General features: G+C 48.7%; 1 protein-coding gene across 1 annotated transcript; it reads left to right on the top strand. All coding sequences in view use genetic code 11, as the record gives it.

The window, feature by feature from the left end:
- Nucleotides 1–287: 287 nt before the first annotated feature.
- On the top strand, nucleotides 288–2,100 carry EGR_10797 (Arginyl-tRNA--protein transferase; the record flags this gene model as incomplete). The annotated part of the gene is made up of 6 exons (XM_024500046.1): nucleotides 288–396; nucleotides 436–499; nucleotides 544–1,024; nucleotides 1,094–1,255; nucleotides 1,339–1,532; nucleotides 1,617–2,100. The coding sequence occupies 6 exons, from the start codon at nucleotides 288–290 to the stop codon at nucleotides 2,098–2,100; spliced, it is 1,494 nt and encodes a 497-aa protein (XP_024345539.1).
- Nucleotides 2,101–3,266: the final 1,166 nt, after the last annotated feature.

Genomic DNA, 3,266 nt, shown 5'->3' with positions numbered 1-3,266 from the left:
AGGTGAACAGCGCTACCAGGGAGTACGTGGCTGACTGCTGAAGAAGGAAGGTTAACTATGCTTCAAATCGGAGTAGAGTAGTGGTTGATCAACCTTGACCTTCGAGTGGTTATCAATCCACCAGGAGTTCACCTCTTCTTGATATACGCCAATCACGAAGGCGGTTGTGAATGAGTACACTCGAGCACGATTCGTAAAAATGTTTAAAATTCAAAACAGCCCAGTTGAACCACTAAAGCGCTGAACGTGAGCCTTTTTCTACTCTTGCAAATATTACCTCTCTCAACATGGAGCCGCATCCGAATCCCACCTATTCACTGATCGAACTTGAAGGGGTACAGACATCCGATTCCTGCCGATACTGCGATGATACCACCTCTCCGAAAGTAAATTGGTGTAAGTCGCCTTCACTTGTATCACTCTCATCACTCACAGACCTCTCTTCCAGTGGTCTTCTCGTGGACGACTATAAAATTCTCATGGACAGGGGATGGCGTCGGTAAGCGGCGAAAGATTATCGCATTTACATTTACATTTACTTAGGCGTGGAAGTAAAGTCTCCAAGCCAATGAACAAGGAGACGTGTTGTCCCGCCTACCCAATCAGGTGTGACACGCAGCATTTTAGGATCTCGAAGGCACAAAAGAAGGCAATACGTCTTGTAGCCAACTTTCTGAGGGCAGGCGAAAAACCGGACTATGCTGAGACATCACGGGATGTGCACAAAGCCTGCGGCAGTAGCCGGAAGTCAGTTGAGGGAACCGAAACTAAAGAATCGGGCAAAATTGAGTGTGAAGCTGCACCTCTGACACCTGGACGAGGGGTAAGTGCCAAACAGAGACGATGGGAGGCTCGACAGGAACGCATGGCTCAACGTGCTGGCAGGACTGGTGAATCCTTGGCGGAGCTCATGGAGGCCCATGTGCAGAGTCGAAAGCTTCGAATTGAAAAGTACAAGCCGAAGGAGCTTGAAGAGTACCTAAAAGAGGTGGAATGGAGAGAAAACGATGTGCACAGGTTGGAGGTAAGTTAAATTTGTCTTTTGCTGGCTTGTCGCTTCCACTAGTAAGCCCATCCATGTCGCCTTGAATAGATACGGTCTTACAGAAGTGCGCCTCTCTCCTCAGACCTCAGTAAGACTCTGGATGAGGAGTACAAACTGTACCACAACTACCAGGTCAGTGTTCACAAAGCATCGCCGGACAGCATAACTCGTGAGGCATTCGAGAAATCCATTGTTGAGTCCACTCTTGTGGTAGGTCCAGCTCTGCGAGTTGCTTTGCAACACATCAAACAAACTCTTCGTACTAACAACTCTGTGGCTCCACCCGACTGCAGAATGCACACGATGCGGCAGCGGAAGCCGCCGGCGCCCCACAATTCGGCTCCTACCACCAACAGTACTGGCTGGATGAAAGTAGGCTGATTGCTGTCGGAGTGGTGGATTTACTTCCCGGTTACCTTTCTTCTGTCTACTTCTTCTTCGACCCTCAATACACATGCCTCAATTTGGGCACGTACTCTGCTCTTAGGTTCGTTTAAGTCCACGTCGAAATGCCTCATTGAAGAGGTGATGATGCTGCTCACCAGCATAGTTGGGGTGGCTTTTGTTGTAGAGAAATTGCCTTTGTTCGACACCTCCATCGAACCTACGGAGCGATGGTGCCCGCCTATGCCGACTTTACGTATTACTCCCTGGGGCACTATGTCCACTCCTGCACCAAGATGAACTACAAGGCTGAATACTCGCCCTCCTGGCTCGCCTGCCCTGAGACGTATGCCTGGGTTTCCGTGGAGGAATGCCAGCGTCTGTTAGACCAAAGCAAGTACAGTCGGTTTGCAGAGGAGGGCGAAAAGGACTCAGCGAACACACCTTGTGACGAGGCAGTCAAAGTTCACCTTCCTTTCTCCGAGGCTCTGACATCCGCATTGCCTCACAAGTGTTTTGCCGTGGAGGGAGATGCGGTAGTCACCACGCTGGCTGATGCCAAGGGTGTATTGTGTGAGAGAGATCTGAACCGCATTCGTGAGTGGGTCGACCTTGTCAAGGACACTGGAACCATGCGTATTGGTTGTACAAACTGGAACCGTGGGATTTGAGACAGTGGCTTTGCTTTCCATGTGCTTTGTCGTAGTGTGCTGCTGCTATGCGAAAGAGGTGTAAAAAAAGAACCACTCTTCAGTGTAGAGGTTTTATGGGAGAAGGAGAAGATTGGTCACTGGAGGGATGATGATCGACAAGTCCAGTTAATTGGCTGTCACCTCAGCTCAAGACTGTTTCCACACTGAGCCATCCTCATTTCATCCCCTCTCCTACCAATCAAATTTGTTTGGGCTGTATCTCAAGAGGAAATGGGCCAAAGTGAGTTCCAAAACCACAGAAGGCAGTCGAAACTGCCAAAGTTATTCAAATAACTTCAAAAATGATGCATTGTAAGTAGACCTGAGAAATGGCTCCCACATACTTGTCAACATCAACGATATTCGCCTCTCCGGATCTGGATGTTGTCATGAGTGTAGTGTAGCCTCTCACCTTCCTCGACCGTGCAGCAGCCGTTCCTTTAATGGTAGGAGCCTATAAGTTAATCATATTGCCAGTCGGGATGGAGAAGATGGACGGCTTGTAGATTTTATCCACGTGTTTAACGTTTTCTTAGATGTGTGGCACTGGTTGTGTAAACTTGCCGTGCCTTGAAGAGAGTTACAAGCGGCAAGAGTATGCGGAGGCGGTTGGGTGGTTGGGTAACGGTGGCGAAGGATAAGCAGGATGTCGTGACATCAACTTCCGTCAGTTCATTCCTGGCACCCAAATGGCTTAGCTACTCCTGATCAGTCTTGTTGACAACTTAGTTTCAAGTGAAAGGGAGAAATGAGAAATGCGTCCAGTGGAGTCGGCTAGCTAGTGGCAGGAAGATGCCTTCTCCCCGATTTTCTTGTGTTAGGAGAACTTTGAACTCAAGAAATGTCGTGTGATACTCGAAGTAATTTCTTAACCCAGATCCCTCTAATGCTACATCATCCACTGAAACCAGCAGCAGATTGTTCCATTTTTGTTTAAATTTGGCGCAAAAACGCCCCTTAACATCAGTAAACAAATAGCATGCGGTAGTCGTGCACAAATTCAAGGTTTTTGTGAATGCGTGGAGAGCATATAGGTGCAGAGAAGCTCCTGCCACTACGGCTGAGATATTCCGGAATAGGCTGCTCCACTTTACCTCACCTTCAAGTTCCCCCTGATTCCAATTGAAGCAGTGCGCCCAGCCCCG

Source organism: Echinococcus granulosus (assembly GCF_000524195.1).
Source record: "Echinococcus granulosus chromosome Unknown EG_S00272, whole genome shotgun sequence".
NCBI lineage: Eukaryota > Metazoa > Platyhelminthes > Cestoda > Cyclophyllidea > Taeniidae > Echinococcus > Echinococcus granulosus.
The sequence above is the reverse complement of the archived record's forward strand: the minus strand, read 5'-3'. Positions and strand labels throughout refer to the sequence as shown.